A 20,710-nucleotide genomic window follows, 5' to 3' on the forward strand; every position below is an offset into this window, starting at 1 on the left:
GATGAAACCTGTGTTTTGCCTTTCTTTCTCTCAAAAAAGGGACTGGCAAGATTCAGTGTAGAAAGATAAGTCAGGACAGGAGAAAGGTGGGGTGGCATGAAAGCTACATCATTGTAACGGGTTGCCAAATCTTCTCTGCAATAGCTCTTTATAATTTCACTTCATGACAGGCTGTGCATTGCACATTCACACTCTCCTATACTGGTCTGTGTTCTAAAGAACTTGCACATATATTTTAAACCACAAAGCCCTCACTGAAGTCAGTCTGCTGCTGAAATCAAGTGATCCACACCATTGTTCAGCTGTAATTAAACTGGAGGCACATTATTTGCTCAAACACTACTGTTTAATTTATCTGTTTGCTCCAGAAGGTGTTTTCCATTTTCCCATCATTCTCCTGTGAATAGACAATGCCTAGACAATTTCCAGGAAGCAGTCTTTTTCTTTATTATTTTTTAAAATGAAAAGCAGATGCCAAGAAGAACAAATTAGTTAAAGTGTAAAGGTTTCCACAATCCCTCTGAGAGCCATTCCAGCCTGGTGCCTCGGGACTGCTAAAACCTCTCTCAAAACAAAAGCTGCTCCAAGTGTAAATCTCATTAACATACAACAGTCCTGCTTGACCTGACTTTGCTCTTTGGTGAAGTGATTGAAAAGTAGACAAGCTCCAGCAATATAAATTTACTGTTGCCTGACAGGCCAGAATCTGAACCACTATAACAGTTTTGGAAAGGAACTTTCACACTATCATACCATCAGTCTGTATTGACTGAAACCATGCTGAAACAACTGTTTGATTTTCAAAAGCTTTAAGAATCCAGACAGCAGTTTCAGCACATGTCCATGTCTAAGAAAGGGCTGTGGGTGTTAGGACAGGGCCCTGATCAGGGCTTCATTGAAGCAGACATTTGTTTATGAGTCTTTTAGCTGTACTTTGGACACAAATCTTAGCCCTGCAGCTCATGTAGCAATTACTTTTTTCCCCAGGGTAAATTTCATCATTGCATTTTTGGCTAACATGGTTTTGACAAATAAGAAGTCTTTGCAACGTTTGCTAGGAGCTATGAAACACTCTTTCCAATTGCCACTTGAGCCTTCACAGAACTCCGGAGCTAGTGGTAGTCCATATGAAACAAATGCTCTTTCCTTGCAGTATAAAAATTCCTATATATTCAGGTATTGGATGAGACTACTGAAAAGGAGACATTAGGCAGCAAATATTCCCCACCAGTGAGCCTCATCAATCATATCTGCAATCCTGTACTGCACAAAAGACCCAGCAGAAGGGGAAGTTACAACCATTTTTTGCCACCACTGTGAAAGCCCTGCCTGAAATCAGCCATTTGCATCAGCCTCAAAAACCCAATGTCCTAATTATCTCTCTGCACAACAGGACAGACAGACAGGGCTCTTCTGCTGGGGAAGGGAATAAGGCAATCCATGCAGATGGCACATAAAAATTAGACCACGACAGGAGGTAAGGTGCTTATTTAAGGGAATTTAGCATCCAAGGAAATACAAGCTTCTCCTCCCATTTATTTCAAAACTAAAGAATGATCCTTTGGGATTGACTGTTGTAACTGGCTACACAGAGTATGAGAGATTACATAGTGACACTATACTGCTAAGACTCAAAGCCCAAAGTCACAGAGAGTGGGAGACAATGTACGGTCCCTCCCATGCTTTAACACCGCTCTGCAGGTCAAGCTGGAAGCAAAAAACTGGCCTTCCATGGTGATGTGATGAAGACATGCTGAAATAGAGATTGTCCTGGAGACACAGTCTGTGATCACTACAAAGTTGGCATTGTTATTCCTCCAGCAAGTTCCTAACCTCTAGCAAGGTCTAACTCTTGAACTCCCGGAGGCAAGCAAACACTATATACCTAACACCTGCGGGTAAGAACAAAAGCTTTCCTGAAAGTCTCAGAGATTACCTGGTATACCTAATTTTTTGGTATCATATTAAAAAATCTTTTCAGTAGTGTGACTACATACCAAGTAGTTTTTTGTAACAGGTTGGTAAGTTCAGCTTTGGAACCAGAGAAAAGACCTGGTTGTGGAAAATCACTTAATATTTCTACTCCCTGAGCACAGATACCTGTGAAATTAGGACTCCTGGGTGAATAGAATTTGATGTTCTTTGTTAGAGGGGGAAAAGGGACATTTCTGTCAACATTCCTGTCTGCAGCTTTCTGCTCAAACTCTCCAAGTTAAGAGTGAATGCAATAGGAACCAGCTCTCATCTTCTGCATGCTTCTTTGCTGCCAATTCCTAGGTTGGTGAATATAATATTGTCTACAGCGCACTCTCCCTCCAACATCCCAGCAGCTTTGGGAAGTGCTCTTATTTCTGTGCACTGCTTTTACCTAGAGGTATAGGAGGAATCCATTCATTTTGGTGACAGACAGCACCTAAAAACTATTGGAGATTGGGCTTGAGAAATTGAGAGCACTTTCACATTAATAGCTGCCAATGAGACTGAATCCACATGGCCTCTTGAGCCTCAAGTGTAAGGGATCTTGCTGACAACAGCCAAGCCAGCAAGAGAAACACTGACTTGTTTTCTGATGCAGTCTAGCCACATGAGCCTTTGGATTAATAAGCTTTGCCAAGGAACTATGCAGTCTTTGGTGTCCTTTCCAATGTGAGCTGAATTTTGTTGCTTAGACTTTGTGCTGATCATACAGGAAGACTGACAGAGCAAGAAACTGAACCTGCCATTCCCACAGACCAGCTATGCTTTTAGACAAGCCTCCCCCTTGATAGGAACTTCAAAATATCTGAGGGTTGGTGAATATTCATCTGTAGCATCCATGCTAATTTGCATTCTGTTTGCAGGGAAGGCTGGTACTCACCCTCTTCATAGGGCTGACACCAGGGATAGGCTCACATACAAAAGCTCACTCACCCTCACAGTTCAGGGGACAACCAAAGCTTCAGTGGAATCTAAATAATAGGTAAGCCATGTTGCTGGCTCTCTGCACTCAGAATGTAAGATTTGCTTTGGTCACATCAGTGAATGGAAGCCATGTTTTGATACTCTTAGGTTTAATAGGATCCAATAAATATGCAAATTGCCAAAACAATTAAATATACATGCCATGATGGAGGTGCATCCAAGTATATTTTCTAATTAAATAATCCCTCCTTGTCTCTGGCAGTCCTCTAACTAGGGGCTGGGAAAGCTCCTTACAGAAGTGAGGTACAAAGCAGACACACGTGAAATGGTAGAAATGGGTGTTGCAGACTAGCTGAGGGAAGTAATTAAGGGAGTACCATTTCTGTATCGATGTTTGGCTTAACTAAGGGCACTTCCTCTACTCTGATGAAAAGTAGACTTACATATTCAACAGTTTCCAAATGGCAGTAATGCCTGTTTGGAAAATGCCATTGTGACCTTCAATCCAAGGATGCATTTGTGCTGATTGGATTGTCAAAAAAATATTTTAAGATCATGTCTATTAGAAGATGGGTTACCCTTTGTAGTATGGACACATTTATATTTGATTTATGGCACTAATAAATTATTAATAAATGTTGCAGGAATAAGCAGTCCACAGTACAGAGGGCTACAAGCAACCAATTAACCTGCTGGACTTCAGCAGACTGTAGGAATTAACCATTTATTGGAACTGCTGTAATATAAATGAGTCATCTCACTACTGCCTTTAACATATGACCGAATACTGCTCCTCAGGGGAAAAGGTATTTCTCATAGTAGGTACAGCTAGGGAAGGAGAAAGCCAGCTCCTGGCTACAAACTCTCAGATTCTTGGGATCCCTTCCATGGCCCTGGACCACTAATTCAAACTGCAGTGCCTCAACTTACTCATATTTAAACTGGAGATGACTGGCTTGCCTCACAGATGGCTAGCAGAGATTGCCCTTTGTTTTGCATCAAAGAATCACTGAATAGTTTGAGTCAGAAGACCACTTAGTTCCAACCCCTGTCCCAGGCAGGGACACCTTCCACTAGACCAGGTTGCTCAAACCCCCATCCAGCTTGTCCTTCAACACTGCCAGGGATGGGGCAGTCACAGCTTCTCTGGGCACCCTGTGCCAGGGCCTCACCACACCCACAGCCAAGAATTTCTGCCTAATGTCTAACCTCAATCTCCCTTCTGTCAGGTTAAAGCCATTCCCCTTGTCCTGTCCCTACAGGCCCTGTCAAAAGCCCCTCTCGAGCTTTCTTGTTGGCCCTTTTAGGCACTGGAAGCTGCTCTAAGGTCTCCCCAGAGCCTTCTCTTCTTCAGCCTGAACAAACCCAGCTCTCTCAACCTGTCTCCATAGGAGAGATGCGATATCTCCTTGCACAGGACAATTAACCTGAACATATTTTTGCTTGCCCATAATTCTCCTTTCATTTACACAGTGAAATTCTCCCTCAGAAGTGCTTCTTTCTTAGCCATTCATTTGATAGGAAGTGCTTTATGTGATCATAATCAGTAGTAAATCACAGCCCCAAGATATCAATCAAATGGGCTACTGAAGCAACGCTTGAATTTGGTTGTATGAGCAAGAAGCCACCATCTTTTTCCCCACTATTGCTACTTACTTCTGGCATAATTTCAATCTTCTCATAGCGCCGCTTGTATGGAAGGGTCAGCACCTCTGCTCTGCGGTAGGACATTGGTGGAGGCTGACAGTCTATCATCAGATCTGTACGATGAGACTGGGTGGGTGGTGGCTGAGTGTACTGCTCCGGGCAAACGACATGGAGAGGCTGGAAAAGAATGTGGTGACTTATAAAAATGTTTGGCTGATTCTGTGTGCTGTCCTACACCAGCAATTACTACCATAAGGAGGCTTGCAGCTCGTTGTTAGCAAGCTAGTTTATCTGTATGAAAAAAACATCCAAAAGATGCAACCTAGAAGATCCAGTGAGTATTGGAACAAGCTGTTAAGGGGAAGGCAGTCTTTGCTTTGTATACAACAGTGTTCAGGGTAACAAGGCCTACATTTCTATCTTTAATCACCACTTAGGTATCAACAGTCTTGTTAACTGCCATAGGGAGAAACAGAAGAATATTCAATAGCTTTTTCTTCCAAACTGTTGTCATCTATATTTGGAGAAAACTACAGTAGAGACAAAGACCATCATACAATGGCATGGAGTGAGGCAGATGTGTCAACATGCAAAGCTGCAAAAAAGTTAGCACAATAAACTGAGTTTTCATGATATGTCAGCAGCATATTGACAAAGCATAGATAGGCTGGTTGCCATAAGGATTGCTGCAGGATATAAGGAAGCCAAAAGACAAGACAGTGTTTCTGCAAACTGTTTTGGAAACAGCATTATACTTCAGTAGTAACATGGAAGGAGATACTTGCCCAAAAACCAGTTAGTGGTGATTGCTATCAGTTGTGTGATGACAAGCCAGGTCACAGAACAGTAAGATATAGTGATCCAGACACTGTTAAACGGTTTGGAAGAATATGTATTTTTGTGTTCAACAAGTTGAAGATAGAATGAAGGGAAAAGCTCAGCCAGAAAAAAAATGGGTATCATGTCATGAGTCAGAAAGCATATTTCAGTAGAAACACACTGCATGGTCAAGGAGAAGCCACAAAAAAAGAGTCAAAGGGGGAGAGCACAGACTACAGGAATGCTCTGGTCTTTTTCCTAGATAGAAGTCTGGATTTTGCCAATGGAGTAAGGAAAGTAGTGGATTTGCAAGAGATGTGAGAGTGAAACTCCAGAGCAGCAGTGCCAGGACCAAAGCAAGTAGCAACTGCAGGATAAAGAGCAGAGGAGATGGCTAAAGCTGAGGGTATTGAGAATACTCAGAACTTGGTACCCTTCATATTAGACACAGCCAAGCCTATTCAACAAACAAGAAAAATAATCAAGGGAAAAAAAGTTATTATGACTACATATACCTAAAAAGGAAGAAAGGCATCTACACACCATCTGTTCTGCACTTTAAGCTTTTAGGGATCTTCTAGCCACTCTGTGCAGATTGGCGATCATGTCATGCCCATTTTGGAGCAGGATGATAAAGGAGAGCTCAAAGCCATGTGCTCTCTCATGGAAAAAAGAATCTGTCTGTTTTCTGGACTTTGTTGTCATTTAATGTGAGAGTTGTTCACAACTGACCTTTTTGTGTGAAGAAACGTAAGAAAAGGCAACAGAAAATTAATTACCTGAACTTCTTTGAGTAATTTAGACACTTGAATAAAATTCAGTCTTGTGTCAATGGGACAGTAAACACATTTCATCGCCAAAGGTTGGTAAGGAGCCAGGGCATCCAGGTAAGAGAAATCAGGTTCTGAAAAGAGAAATGTTGAAAACACTGACTGCCTATTAAAAACAAAGATGTCCCAATTCCTCTCTGATTCCACATTCTAGTCTAGACAAACTGTTGTTCCGCAGTGTTAATTCTGTTTCAGATTTCTCTTCCCTTCTTCCTTCCCCCACCCGTTATTTTCAGTTAATTTGATGAAAATTATGCCCACAATTAGTCTTACCTTAATCAAGCAACAGAGCAATACTATTTCATTTGAACACATTACTGCATGATTTTTATAACAAATTTAATGAACACAAAAACATCACCTCTTATTTTTAATCAGATCCTGTAAAAGAAGGCAAGATATAGACAGTTTGGGTATCATAAGGTAACACAAACGTCAGCTTGTTTTTCACAGTGACAAAAAAGCAGTGTAAAGATCATATCTTGATGAAGGTATACTGATGTTCTCTGCTGCAGGCACATTACCTCCCAACTCCTTTTATCCCTTACAGCATTTATACATATTTTTTTATTTATTTCTGAACAAAGTGCCAGGTTTAAAGAGGTGGAAAAACAAGGGTCCAAAGGTCCAAATGTTAACATAACCCTAGAGAATCTGCAGGGAACCCTCCTGTCGAAGGACAGACAATTGAGGTTTTTACAATCATGCCAGGAAAGCAGGTCTAGTTCAGGCCAGCATGAAGTGAAGGTTGCCTTTGGTAGGGGCTATTCGGAAGGAGATAAAGCTTTTATTAGTTGTTATCTTTATTAGACCTAGCAAGTCTCAACTTCTGTTTGTACTTTTATTATTGACATTTAAAAATCAGATTAAAGGTTTGCCAGGGAAAAGTCATGGACTGAATGGGCTTTTACTTACACAGAGAGTAATACAACACTGAATATACTACAGATAAATACTTTTTTTTTTGGTGAAGAAAAATGTAGGTCTCATAGGTGACACAGTGTAAGGTACATGTAGCCACTTGATTCTGGGGTCCACTAATGGTCTGGAAAAACTTATGCCATCACTATTTACCTGGTAATTGTGGGATAGATCACATAAAGGGAATGCTAGAGAAACAAAGACTGGAATTAGCCTGGATAGTACAGAATGAGAAAGACTTATTTACTAGATACACTAAATACTTATCTACTAGACTATTCCATACCCCAGGGTCTCAAAGGGCAACCCGCAGAGCAAAGCACAGTTGCAAAGCACCGAGCCTTGCTAGAAAACAGTATTAGGTATTTCTCTGGTATCTGCTCAGGCTGTGCAAAAGGATGAAGAAAAAGGACATTTAAATATAGAGACTTCAGTATAGATTTAGACAGCCATCTTCTGTAGTTTTATATCACCCTGATGAGAGCACTGGCTGGATTTCTTCTGTAGACAGCAAGAAAAAGTGCCTTTAAAACTTTACCACTGGAAGTTCAGCACCCAGCACAGCATCCAACATTCAATATTGGGCCTCATTCTACTGATAAAGACAAGTTAATTGCTAGCCTAAAAATCTGCTGCTGGCTAAGTCCCAGCTATCACGATGTGGTTATATTTACCCTGTGAGAACAGAATATAGCATCAGGCAATAATACATAGGTTTGGAACTGTCAAAGGGATAATTTTCCCAAGTTTAAAGCAACTGTCAGAATAACCGCCTGGGAACATCAAAGTGAGAAATATTAACAAGAAATGATAGTTGTACAAGAACATCTTACTAGATGCCCAAAAAGCCATGAATCCACAAACATGAAACAAAAATTATCCTGGGCAAAAAGCCACGCTAGTTAAAAGCAGATGTGTTAGTGGCAGTGAAACAAAGCCTAAAAATATCGATGTAGAAAATGGGAGCTAATGACAGTATAGTTTAATTGCAATGAACAGAAGCTTAAAAATAAGAATACTGAGAAGGTGTTCACTGAAGAATGATCAGTGATCAATTAGAGTTGAATCAGAAGATACTTTAAAACTTACTGGGGAAAACCAGACAACTTAAGTCAGACATGGGAGGTCCTCTGCTAGAGATGTACAATGAAATTACAAATAGTATGTTTAAAAAGTCATCAGAAGAGAGGTTTTCCAACCTCTCTGGTGTTGTGGATGGCACAGAGATTTGACTGCTTGTATCTGATAATGCCACTTAGTCTATTCAGACTAAGTATTTCTGAATCTTTAGGCTCTAATGTACAGACATGGATTTTTGATCTAAAAATCCAAAATGGCATCCAGTCTGTAGTCTCTCTGAACAACTATTAAGAATGTAAAAGCCTTGGAAAAGTGAGAAATTCTAGTGAAGAAATTCTAATGCAGGATTTTGAAGATTTAGAACTTACTAAAAACATAACTTGAGCTAGTCTCACAGTGAGCTCATGGGACATACAAGGAATAGCTGATCTGAAACTACCAAGAAACTAAAACTTACCTGTTTGATGGAAGACAGAGCTTGTCAAGGACACATACTGACTTTTTTCTGACAGAATTACAGGTATTTAGCTTCCCCACCCTCCAAGACATCTGATTTACTACTGTGTTATAAAATCTTCCACTGTACTGCACTGATGTGGCATGCATGAGCTGTTTTTAAGATCTCCTAGGGAGTTAGTTTTTACAGCACTGTTGTAACTGGAGAGACAGCAAGAAGCAGACTTCCTTCTACTGTGTTTTCTTCTAGAATTTCTTTGTGGCTTAGTGGCATTCAATATTTTTAATCAATAATCTATTCAATACTGCTTCAGCAGTAACATTTGCAGATAACACAAGCAAGCAGAGCAGCACTACGGCTTGCTCACAGCTGGTGCCCTGTCTATTGGCTGCAGCTGCTGTTTTAGTCTATATTCTCTCATAGTTGCTTTTTACATTACAAATTGGAAAGGTGGAGACTACCTATCTCCTGCAGACTGAACAAGCAGTGTCATTAACAACACTGGATGGCTTGTAATTTAAAGGTCCTAATTACTAGAAGCTAGGAGTCTTTCACAGGAAAAGCTAGAACATCATCTGCTATCACACACTGCTTCAATGGACCACAATTCTGTAGATACTAATCATAATCATTTAGATTGGAAAAGACTCTTAAAATCATCAAGTCCAATCAAACGCTGCCAAGTCAACTGCTAAACCACGTATCTTTGTTCCAGTTGAGACAGTCATAAGGAATTAGGAATGTATCACTGAGTGGATATGCCGACACACAGAGTCCAAAAGCCATGCATAGATGAATTTAGGAAACAAAACCATCACCAGCACCTGGAATCACTGTACAATCCAAGATCATCACAACCAAAGGAGATCTCACCTACAGTTTCATTTGAAGTATAAAGTAAAATGAATCTCGAAAGACCATGACCTGATGTATCTGTTACGATAGCCATTCAAATGCCTTAACAACTTTCCAAAACCAAGTTTTAATAGAAGCCTCCTCTATTTCCTTATTTCACAGAAGAAAAGGTCTATTACCTCTCCCTCCAAGAAGGCACAAAATAAAGAGTTCTTTCCACTAGAGTCCAGTTTCTGATACCCTCACTGATGGTGGGTAGTACATTCAGAACATGATTAATGTCACCTGTGTCCTAGGGATTCCTGAAATACACAACCCAGCAAAGGGTGTGCGCACTCTGGTTTTAATTGAAGTCCCAGCTGGACTCCATTCTGGAGCAGAATTCCCTATTTCCAAGACAATGCATATCTACATTGCAATGTTACCAATTACTTTAATTGGGGCGTATCTCTTGAAACTAACTTGAAGGTCATGAGTGACGGGTAACAGCCACAAAACAAACTGTCCGATTGCCTGAGGTTTTGGTGAAAGGGCAGGAGGAGGGATGAGGAAAGGCTTGTGATTCCAACGAAACATAGAGAAGTGTTGCTCCTTTCTGACCAGTACCAATTAGGTCTTGCCTGGGTTTGACTTGCAGCCAGCCACTTTCAGTACAAAACTTAATTTCCTGTAGGCATTTTACTGCTGTGCATAACAGATTTTACTTAGAAATGGCAGGAATAGGCTCTGCATGGCAAAGGTTGGCTCTGCAGGGCTAAAACAAATTAAATGGCACAATAATTATGTTTCTCCCTACAGTCAATCCTGGGGGTCTTAATTTAGATGAGCTCCTACTGAACTCACAAACTTCTGCCCCAGAACAAATGAGTAAGGCCCTTAGGATGTGGCCACACTGAACAGGAGTGCACAACCTCTTGTTAATCTGATAATGATATCTGCATTTTACTTACCTGTAAATATAACAGTGTTCAAGCTAGATTTCCCCCATAACTCCATGAAATGAACCACATCCCCAAATCTAAGAGAAGGATGTCCAGTGAAAACAACACATGGCTGCTTGAAGTCATTGCTGAAGTCTCCATGGATGCTGGGATAATGTTTCAATTTGTTTGTCTGAATGAGCTGGAAGAAAAACAAAAATCCAGACGTTACAAACTTTTCACACCTCTGCTCTGTAGTTCAGTGTGTTTATTTACATGAGATTATATTCTACAGTTTATTTTTAACTCATTACTGAGTCCCTTCCTGAATATCCCCCAGATTTTCCAACAAATTTACTCATGACTATGCCCATATGTTATGAAAAGGAAGTGAGAGTATGAGGCCAGGTGCCTCCAAGTCCTTGCTCTTACTCCTTTGGTACAGCAGTACAGCTACAGAGAACTGCAAACACTCCCTGCTTAGACTTTCCTGGAGTGAACAGAATGCTCAGCTGCCAAATTCAAAATAAGCTACTTTTTCCTATTTGCCATGTCTACAGAGAGCTCTGGGCACTGATATTTAGCCTGAGTTTCTTGCATCACAGAAGTACCAAGGCAATTTCGCCTTCAGCAGTATGTTACTGTGAGTTTCATTGGTATAACGGGTTCACACAAAGTCAAGTCTTCCGAAAAAAACATATGAAAGAACAGACTGACTTGCTTTTCCTTAACTATGGCTGAAACTACTGCTAACGATGAGCCAAGCAATAAGAAGTACCTGTGACTAGAGCTGGCAAACAGAGTGTAATCAGCCATGCAGGTGGAACAGATTTCTTTACTAAGGTGGGGAAGTTTATTTATCAAGGTGCTTTTGAGGAAGAATTTTGCTTCATTCCTCCTGCCACTGTTTTCTTCTCTGCAAAGCAAGGTTCAACTTAAAAAACAGTTTAATAGACTAGTCTGCCAAGCACTTTCATGCAATATTTTGCAAGTATTTTCTTGGCAGGTATATGTATCCTTCCCCAGCCTGAAAATAACAGTAAATATACAGTATGCAATGTAACATAATGAAATTACACACTGAACAACTAAAAACATTAAGAGTGGTAAAAGGGTGTGAAAGAGAGGAACAGTAATTCCTTTGTCAGCTGTTTTTTAAAGGAGGTGGGACTGTTCATCAAAGATCTCACCATACTTTGCTGTCTCCTGCCAGGAGTTGCAACATGGCTCAGAATGCAGAATTCCCATATGCAGGGCTCAGCAACAAGTTTCCAGGGCTGTTGTGCCATGGAACCCCAGACGACAGGACTAATTAGCAAACAGAATGCTCTTCACTACGTGTCATAACTTGACATGTGCATCACGCCTTTCTAGCAGAAAAACCTGCCACTCAGGACGTTGCTCTTCACTGTAACATATTTGATTTTCAAAAGAGGAACTAAGAAAGAACATTGTGATAAGCAGCTCCTCTGGTCTCTCAAAGCTGTAATTCATCTTTTTAGATTCTCTTTTATTTGTTACATTTTACCATGGTAGATCTAACCCAAGATAGTAAGTCTATATGGAAATGAACCGAAAGCTGAGAAGTCTAATGCTTCTTTTAAGCCTTTTAGCAACTTATGCACCACAAAGCATTTCAGAACTTGAGGTTATCACACAATTAAGTTCTTAATTGAATTTCACATTACTGAGCAAAAGCATCAACCTTACTCAACTTCTAGCTGCCATCACCTAAAGATATGCTTTGGTGCTAGAACCGACAATGTACAAACTTATCATCAATGCCATTTCAACAACAGAAAGTTGGCTGCACACTCCTTTGTTTCCTGGAGTCTGGTCTCGTTCAAGTTCCTAACAGCAAGTATTTTGCTGCAATTCTGCATCTGACTTCTGACATGTCCTGTTTGTAACTGCTGCCCCATACCTAACTGGCTAGAATGGAACTGGATTGGTATCTTTCCAGTGGTGGGCTCCCCAGTGATGGACACAGTTAAGATTCAGCTAGACAGGATGCTGGGCCATCTAGTCTAGGTCATGCTTTGCCTAGAAAGGTTGGACCAGGTGATCCCTGAGGTCCCTTCCTACATGGGACCATGTGATTCCTTCTGGGGTTTGATGTAAGATGGAAGCCGTAGGTGGACACAGCCTGTTGTTTCCACATGGATCCTCGGATTATGGAGGAATTGTCTAGGGGACTAAACTTTTTGCAGCTTACTAGTAATACCAAAATCCTATTTAGTCTACAAAAGGGAAATTTGTAAAAAACATCCGGTAACCGTTCTGGCAGTTAATATGCACTGAATCTTGAAAACATTTCTGCAATTAAGACTGGCAAAGATTTCTGATTAACACATCTGGAGTGCAATATTTAGAATCTAAACTTAGCTTCAGTAATAAAAACTGCAGTTTAGCAGACAATGGGCAAAACAAATCTGATTCCATAAAATACTGGCATTTAAAAGTATGGGAAGGAAATGGTCCCATGAAGCCAAAAGCCTCAAAACTGAAGTTGCAAATGCAGTTTCAATTGGGTAAACGGGAAGAAGGGGATAATTTCAATCTCATATAGTAAGAGAGATATGTGACATTCCAGGGCTAAACTTTGTCAGGGACCACCAGATAGATATATGAAATATATTTTTACAGCTTTATAGCAGCCTTCATATACCTTAAGTGGGCTTACAGAGAAGCTGGAGAGGGACTTTTGACAAGGGCCTGTAGGAACAGGACAAGGGGCTTTAACCTGACAGAGGGGAGACTGAGATGAGATTTGAGAAAGTTGTTCCCTGTGAGGGTGGTGAGGCCCTGGCACAGGGTGCCCAGAGAAGCTGTGGCTGCCCCATCCCTGGCAGTGTTCAAGGCCAGGCTGGACACAGGGGCTTAGAGCAACCTGGTCTAGAGGAAGGTGTCCCTGACTGTGGCAGGGCATCGGAACTGGGTGAGCTTTAAGGTCCCTTCCAACCCAAACCATTCTGTGATTCTATGAAGCACACTTCTGAAAATCACAAACTGTTGTTCCAGCATCCTGTTTCACAGGTTCCTTAGGATTATATATGTATCTGCATATAATCACAGCATTTAAACCTTTGCTAAGGTGTGAGAGCAGCACTCTGTGCAAAAGCATTCTCTCAACAGCCTATCTCATTGTTACAGCTATACAAATGTTCATTGTTTATAAACATTAAAGCTGTATTCTCTTCAGAGCATTATGGAAGCTTCAAATCCCTTCCTATTACTTTGTAGAGAGATGAAGGATCTCTAATCCAGTTTTTGGCACCTTGTTTTTGTCCTGTGTCATTCTTTTTATTTTTCTTTACATATTTTATTATTTCCAGCCACAAACCATCTAGCCCATCACTGTGCTGCACTGCTTCTAACTGGGGTACAAACTCAGGAGGGAAAAGGGACACATACTGAATCCTCAGCACTATGTCCTGAATTGTGGCGTTTAGGTTTTTAACATGTTTTCTTTTTATCCTGTGAGATTGTTACTTGTAAGTCTACTGAAGCTCCATACTAACAATCTCTCGCTCTCACCACTGGACTTGGCAGGGGTGAAAGGCTACAGAAACAAGTTTAAAGGCATTCTGCTCACTCCAGTGATTAAGCAGCTAGCAGATTTTAGTGTCTAGGGTAAAATGTTTCCTAATTACCAAATAAAAAATATATGGAGCTGAATTTGCAAACCAGGTCCAACAAAATTTCACAAATCATTTAGGGGGCTAAATTTGCAATGATTCACGGAGGTCTTTTATATCTACACATAAGACAGGTTGTATAAACACAACGGTTGTTACTGTGTCACATTCAGATCTTCAATCTGTACTAAGATGGGGCTAAAACCAATGCCTAAAACCAATTTAGCTAACCAATATTTTCACAATGGGACGGATTCCTGGAAACCAGAAGCAACATTCAGAGCATCTTTCTACAGAAATGACCATTATTGACTGAAAGCTTAAAAGATAGAGGATGGTAAAGTACTGAACCTAGACTGAGGAGAGCTGCTCTTTTCCTAAATCCCAAATGGTTATGATTCCCTTTAAAGCAGTAGACTTGATTTAAAGGGTCAGCAACTGCTGCTATAAACAGGATAAATCTCCAGAGCCTTTGTGTACACTTTACTGAAGTGAGCCAAAATGCACTGCTATTTACTCTGTGTGTGTTTTTGGGTGTGTGTGTTCTGGATCCAGAATTTTGAACAGATAAGTTTCTCATCAATGAATGAGTGATGCATTTATTACTTCACCCCCCTTTGTAAGACCAATACCAACAGGGGCCTAATTCTATATTATACTATAAGACAAAATATAATACTACACAATCATATGGTCCCAGGTACTTATTGCTTTGAATGTGTTATGCAGAAACCAGTATACGGAGAAGGGAATCAAAGACAAAGATGACAAACTAAAGAATCAGTATTGTTCCCACCCTGGCTATTTTCTGAGTCAGAAAAAGAGGCTTTTCAGCACATTTCTCTTAGATGTTGTTAACAGAATCCTTAACAAGAGGACACTAAATCCAAATTCTTCCTCCACTAGCAAACAATGATCAATATAAATTACCTCTCAAATTTTTCTGTTGCTGACATTTAGAGGAGTCTGGATTCACTTATCTTACAGCCTGAAATCATCTATTTAAAGATTGAGCAGAAAGGAAAAGGACAGAAAGCTTCTCATTTTGCCTTGATAGCACAATTCCAGCTATTCATTTATAAAATCTCTACCTCCACAAAAGGGATGGTGTGGAGCGTACAATCCATGGTTTCTTTTAAAATGCTTGGGGAGATTGCTGATTCCTCAGGTGGGGTTGTGTTAGGATGGGACATTTCCATGTGCTCAAGGGATTTGGTAAAACACTACAAGTTGGTTCTGGGATACCAGAATAACATTTCTAAACAAAACAAATTACTGATTTATGCTTCACAGCACTTCAGCTAGGCATTGTGGAGCTTAAACCTAAGCCTGTTTAGACAGCTTATCCTAGAGTATAACTGATATAGTGCCTTGGAAGTGAAAGCCACCACCTCCCTCAGCCAGCCTGCTATATTTGCAAACATTTGTGAATTCCAGTTCTTATGTCTCCAGAAGCTTCCAGTGTTACTGCAGATTGATTAAGCCCCTTCTCTCTTCCCCATCACAGAAACTGCTGGTGAAAAATTGAGGGGAGAACCATCCACAGAGTGATCCATCCCTTCCCTAACTGACTGCTTCTCCACTTTCACAGTTTTCTTCCTGGGAAGTCACTAGTTGCAATGTACAGCAGTCGTGCTCCAGATCCTAACTCCCTCCAAGAGAGTCACAACAACTATCACACCAGTTATCAGAGAGAAATGCCTTTTAAAAGCAGCTCTTTCAAAGTGCACTGCTAAAAGGCTGCAGATGAGACTTCAAAAGCTTGTGTAAGAATCTGGACATTCCATCCGTATTAACACTAGTAGGAACTGATGTCCAAATCCATTCTTACAAGCCTAGAGCACTTTAGCCTGCATTCCTTGCTTGTAACAGAGAGAAAATATATTTCCTGTTCACTTGGACTAGATGTTAGGAAATAAAATGCCACCCCAAAAAATTGTACGCAGTTACCATGCTGGAGGAAATATGATGAACACCTACTACAACACTAAAATGGAAGTAACAAGGAGGGAGTAGAAGGGTTTTGGGTTCTCTGCACAGATGAACAGTGTGTCTGGTTTTATTCAGTGCAGCAGAACAAGAAATGAGCTCAAAATAGGTAACAAATAATAAACCTGGAAAATTTCCACGCAAAGAGACTGGAAAAGCTTCAAACAACTTAGTATAGAGAAAAATAATAAAAATAAAAATAATTGTAGAGAAGATGAAGATAGTTCTATTTATCCTCTTGTAACAATAACAAAGGGATCATTAAGTGAAATGCAATCATAAGGGAAGTAAATGCTCTTTTATACTATGCATCAGGCACCACTGGAACTTATTGCTCCAAGAGACTACTTCTATAATTTGGGGGATTATTTTTCCTTGTTTGTTTTAAAATCTTGCTATTTATACAACAAACAGGAACCTCAAATTTCAGGACCAGACAGCATGCTGGGCTGGACTTATTCTGTAGATAATTAGAAGCTTATTTCCTGGTCTGTCCCCTTCTGATGTATCATGCCAGGCATGTTATTAATGCTTGCTCATAACTAAGAGGCATGTCTGAGTAATTCCCTATTTTCTTCCAACAAGAGAGCAGCTAAGCACATCTTTTCATGATGGGCTATTTCCATCTAGGTTACATTGCAAAAGCCTACCATTACTTTGAAAAAAGTAAGGCAATTCTCCACTAACAACCTGGCCATGAGAAATGATCATTTGATGTCTGCTTCTGATACTCATTAAAAACTCCCTTAAGTGCTAGTAAGCAGAGCTCCTGATTGTGAGGTTGTGGATTCACAGATTTAGAAAGAGTGTGTTCACCTAAGACAAAAAGGCTGGCTCTAAATTAGCAACTGGAAGCCTTGAGTCCAAGTCCTTGCTAGGCTGATGGTATGGCCATGGTCAGGTTATTCAGGCCAGGTCTGTATTAAGACCATTTTTCTTGGTGAAATTACACCAAAACATCATGGCAGCTGAGTCTACCATGGCTACTCTGTGCACAGGAATCACAGGGTTCTGCCTGGGAATAAAAACTGCATTTGTTAAAGATTGTACTAAAAAGAGGTTATGCAAGATATTTCACATATAAATTACATACACAGTGTTGGCTGCAAGGTTTTGCCCTTCTTCTGTTTACACTGCTTTTTCCAACTCTGTATTTCATAGACGAAAAAGAAACCCAGCCCCTCTCCCATGCCTTAGAAACAGTATGACAGCATTAAACTGCAACCGGCTGTAGGTATCACTGTAACTGGAATGCAGCCCGAGGTGGCTGAGCATTACAGGAATAAAAGAATGACAGTAGCTGTCCCTCAGAGGACAGCAGCAAGGAATATAATGCAGGGTACCTGACATGGATGTCTTGGCACTGTATTGGCAAGCATGTCTCACATGTCAATCATCTATATAAATCTCAGTATGCTTTGTTTGAAACTAAACTAAACCAACCCATGCCTCTTACAGAAGAAAAAAGGAGCAATCTGATCTGGTGTTCTGACACATGTCTAAACTTCAGTGATTTATGACCTTAGGAAAAGTACTAAATTAAATAGCAACCTCAGACTTTCTTTGCCTGGGTATTACTTTGTTTTGGTTTTGCTACTAAGCCAGGCTTTTGAAAGAGCTTTGCTGTATGCCTAGGGCTGCTGCCTCACACCATATAAACTGGTTTTGCAAAACAGCCAATGTGTATCAGGAATTAGGAATGAAGAGACCCATTTTGTTCATCAAGGAATGGGGGTAGCACAGGTTACTCCCACTTTCCAGTGTTTACTCCACTTCCCAGTGTTTATACAGCAGCATGCATGAACACCCAAACGCACAATTTTAGTTAGTTGAATTGAGGGGAAATGTACAATACCTACTTCAGATGGCAGCTCATTGCTGAAATGCCTAAAGGCTACAGGCATTTCATAGTTTGGGAGCCACACGGATGTGCATTCACAGTATGTTGTGTCATTCAGCCCATTTAAGGCAATATTTAGGCAAAAAAGGAAAAGTGGCCTCCTGCCAATGATATCCATGGGTCTGGATAAAGCTATGCACCTCACAATAGTATGTCCCGAGCTTTGTGGGTCATGATCTGCATGATTTGGCCTTGTCAACCAAAGGCTGTACCTGTAACAGGCATGTTACTCCCTCTGTGCACTGCATTTTGTTATCCACTGATCTGTTATCCACTGCTGTGAGTCATTTCCTAGATAATTACCTTGATCTGCACATGAAGCACAGAGGAATGTCTCAATAGCTAAACAATAATTTGGCAAAATCTCATTATCAAAATGTCTCTGGAGAATATAATATGTCCTAAAAATCAAAGGACACATCACTCTATAAACACAAAGACCCATCACATAAGATGGGTCAATTAATCCAGTCTTTGACAGCTGCATGTTCGGCTTATTTTTGGAAGGGCTTTCACTTAAACCTGCCAGTTCCAGAGCATACTGTGAACTAAAATTTGAAGCAATGTCTTTGGTAGAATATAGGCTGTCACTGAAACCAATGACACTGTGGATCAACAAGGACACCCCAGAAAACAGAGACTCAAGGGCGAATTAGAAAACACAACCAAGCAGCATGGCTACAGAGTCTTATATTCTTGTATATTTCTACAGTCCCCGATGCAGAGCCTCTCTCCGGCATCCTTCAGATACTGGAAAGCTGCTATGAGGTCTCCATGCAGCCTTCTCTTCTCCAGGCTGAACAGCCCCAACTTTCTCAGCCTGTCTTCAAACAGGAGATGCTCTATCTCCCTGTCCATCCAGAAAGAGTCAGGGCTCCTGGTCAGATCTACTTTTAACGATGCCTCTGAAGCACCTACAGGTGATATATGTGACAGGCAATGGCAATTTCCAAAACAAGTCCCTTGATGAGATATCTCAGAGGAAAAAAAAAAACCAAACCCAAACAATGCCTGAAAAAGCATTGAATCTTTGGACTCTTAAATGTGTAATTGCCACATCTCATAAAAACAGTTCTAAAAGAGGCAGTTTTCTGAGGCTGCATGCCCCTGCCCCAAATGGTGTCTCACAGGAGTAGATTTTGCTAAATTTCTCAGTCCTGTTTCCTCCTTTCCCAGCCAGTCTCTCATTTACTGCTACTGGTTCACAGTGGGGAAACTAAGAGACATCATTTCTTCATATGTGAGATAACTCTAAAGGCATGAGTTTATTTAAATGTCTAATTGGCTAAAACTTCCCCTCAAGTTATTATTTTGTTACAGAGAAGATCCCCGCAACATGGGCTGCAGGGAGACCCCCCCAAGACAGGATTCTTATTCTTTTTTGCTGCATCAAGATGCTAGCTCAAGTAATTTCATTTAAAATTGTCAAAGACAGCACCCAGTGCTGCAAGCTTTTTTACATCAGACCTCTCCTTCAAGATACTGTTTCTCCTGCAGCAGACAACATGGTGCCTCTTTCAGCTAGGGAGATGCTGGGATGACTAAGCTGTCTCTGTTAACAAGCTCTTAGTTTTACAGACTTTGAAATAAACTGCTTGGACAAAGAGGATATTCATGGTTGCAGTCTGATAAGAGCTAAGATTCAACCATGTGTACACCAGATAGCCTCCTGTGGGGGAAGAAGTAAAGCAGGCAAGCATATGCAAGTTATATGCTGAAATAAACATCATGGTAATTTTTGAGCGGAGGGAACACCATCATTCATTCCTCCCCCATGCTCCCAAATTAATCACTGAAAGCAAAGGAAAAAAACCCAAACTTGCATGGATAATTTCACAAAATTTAAATAGCTGTAGAAGTGTTCATCAGGAAAACAACAGCCACATAGACCTGTGTTCCAAAAACCCAATCACACTATGATCTTTGCAAACAGCAAGACCATGGTTTACTTACCTCAGCATGGGGAAAGGGAGGTTCTGGAAGATACACCTTTGTTTGTTTGTTATGACACAACCTTTAAAAGAAAAGGAAAATCAGCCAGGCAAGAGAGGTGCAGAACATCCTACAGTATCTGCTGCCATCTACTGTTAAACGTTATAGGAGAAAGCCATTCCACACCTGTGGCATCAAGTGCAAAATCACCAGTTTGTTTTGTTGCTCTGTTTAGGGGACCAGCACCTACAGAAAATAACAATTCACCCATAGGGAGACAGAATAGAGAAGGTGCAAGACAGCTGAGAGTAATTTTTTACACACAATGTAGAAGAACTCCTTTGCTGTTGAAGGCAAATTTGTAACTCAACATCCACATCATTTCATAGAGCAGAGCTCAGCAGCGTTTGCAAAGCCAAATCACTCATCAACAGAAAAATTCCACTTACCTCATCCCACTTCTCAGCAGTGACTTGGTCCTTTTGTTTATTATAATCTAATTCCCCTATACATTTTAGTATTGCAGCTACGAGGTTGGTTAACTGCCTCTCACCATGGCATAGTGCTCACTGTTACTTGAGAGTCTACATCAATCATTTATTCTTAAAACATAAATATTGAAGGTTGTTGATCAGCTGTAGCCAGACTCATTCTATTACAGAAGCTGAAAAAAGATATTTGTCAGAGGTCTGTGTGATGTTGCAGTTATCTGTAGTGACATTGTCCTAGTGGCTCTTTCTGGGAAACACTACCTGTCTCATACTTTCTTCACTTTACCACATAGCAATAACCCTGGGCCAAACTACATTTGATAAAGTCTA

General features: G+C 40.6%; 1 protein-coding gene across 1 annotated transcript in view; it reads right to left on the reverse strand.

Moving 5' to 3' along the window:
* Nucleotides 1-20,710, reverse strand: part of INTS9 (integrator complex subunit 9) — an 81,242-nt gene that overhangs the window by 14,651 nt on the left and 45,881 nt on the right. Inside the window, exons 11-14 of the mRNA XM_005146393.3 lie at nt 19,911-19,971; nt 10,461-10,632; nt 6,147-6,271; nt 4,558-4,725 (exon numbers count right to left, since the gene is read on the reverse strand). Of these exons, the coding sequence (XP_005146450.1) occupies nt 4,558-4,725; nt 6,147-6,271; nt 10,461-10,632; nt 19,911-19,971 (526 nt within the window). The remainder of the gene's footprint in view (nt 1-4,557; nt 4,726-6,146; nt 6,272-10,460; nt 10,633-19,910; nt 19,972-20,710) is intronic.

Source organism: Melopsittacus undulatus, chromosome 3, assembly GCF_012275295.1.
Source record: "Melopsittacus undulatus isolate bMelUnd1 chromosome 3, bMelUnd1.mat.Z, whole genome shotgun sequence".
In the NCBI taxonomy this organism is placed as follows: domain Eukaryota; kingdom Metazoa; phylum Chordata; class Aves; order Psittaciformes; family Psittaculidae; genus Melopsittacus; species Melopsittacus undulatus.